The sequence below is a fragment of the Fulmarus glacialis genome, unplaced genomic scaffold (genome assembly GCF_000690835.1).
Source record: "Fulmarus glacialis isolate BGI_N327 unplaced genomic scaffold, ASM69083v1 scaffold5573, whole genome shotgun sequence".
In the NCBI taxonomy this organism is placed as follows: domain Eukaryota; kingdom Metazoa; phylum Chordata; class Aves; order Procellariiformes; family Procellariidae; genus Fulmarus; species Fulmarus glacialis.
Genome location: NW_009202176.1, coordinates 1 through 370, shown reverse-complemented (window position 1 = coordinate 370; position 370 = coordinate 1). Strand labels below are relative to the sequence as shown.

Here is a 370-nt window from a genome sequence, read left to right as displayed (position 1 = left end):
GCAGTAGGGCGACCCTGCCATGCAGGAGGAGACCTTCAGGCCCGTCCTCTTGGTGGCCAGCACAGACGACGCCATAGCCTTCATCAACGCCCGGGAACGGCCACTGGCCCTCTACGTCTTCTCCTCCTGCAAGAAGGGGCGGAGCTGGGCTGGGAGCAGCATCCCCCTCAGCCTGGGTCGCATCCTGCTGCGTGGGTCTGGATAAGCCACAGACATCCTCCCCAGTCGGTGCTGCTCCTTTGGCCTTGTCCCTGGTCACGGGAGGAGAGAGCCCCGTGTCCCCAGCCATGCGTGTCCTGCTGTACCCCAGGCAGCAGGGAGAAGGCAGACAAGGGGTGCCCGGTGGGTGCTCAGCACCCCCCCGCCCTCA

General features: G+C 66.2%; 1 protein-coding gene across 1 annotated transcript in view; it reads left to right on the top strand.

The window, feature by feature from the left end:
* The window catches only part of LOC104074148 (aldehyde dehydrogenase family 3 member B1-like), a 2,774-nt gene extending 2,569 nt beyond the window's left edge, over window positions 1–205 (top strand). The window contains 1 exon segment of the mRNA XM_009574178.1: window positions 8–205. Within this exon segment, the coding sequence (XP_009572473.1) occupies window positions 8–205 (198 nt within the window).
* The last annotated feature ends 165 nt before the right edge of the window (window positions 206–370 follow it).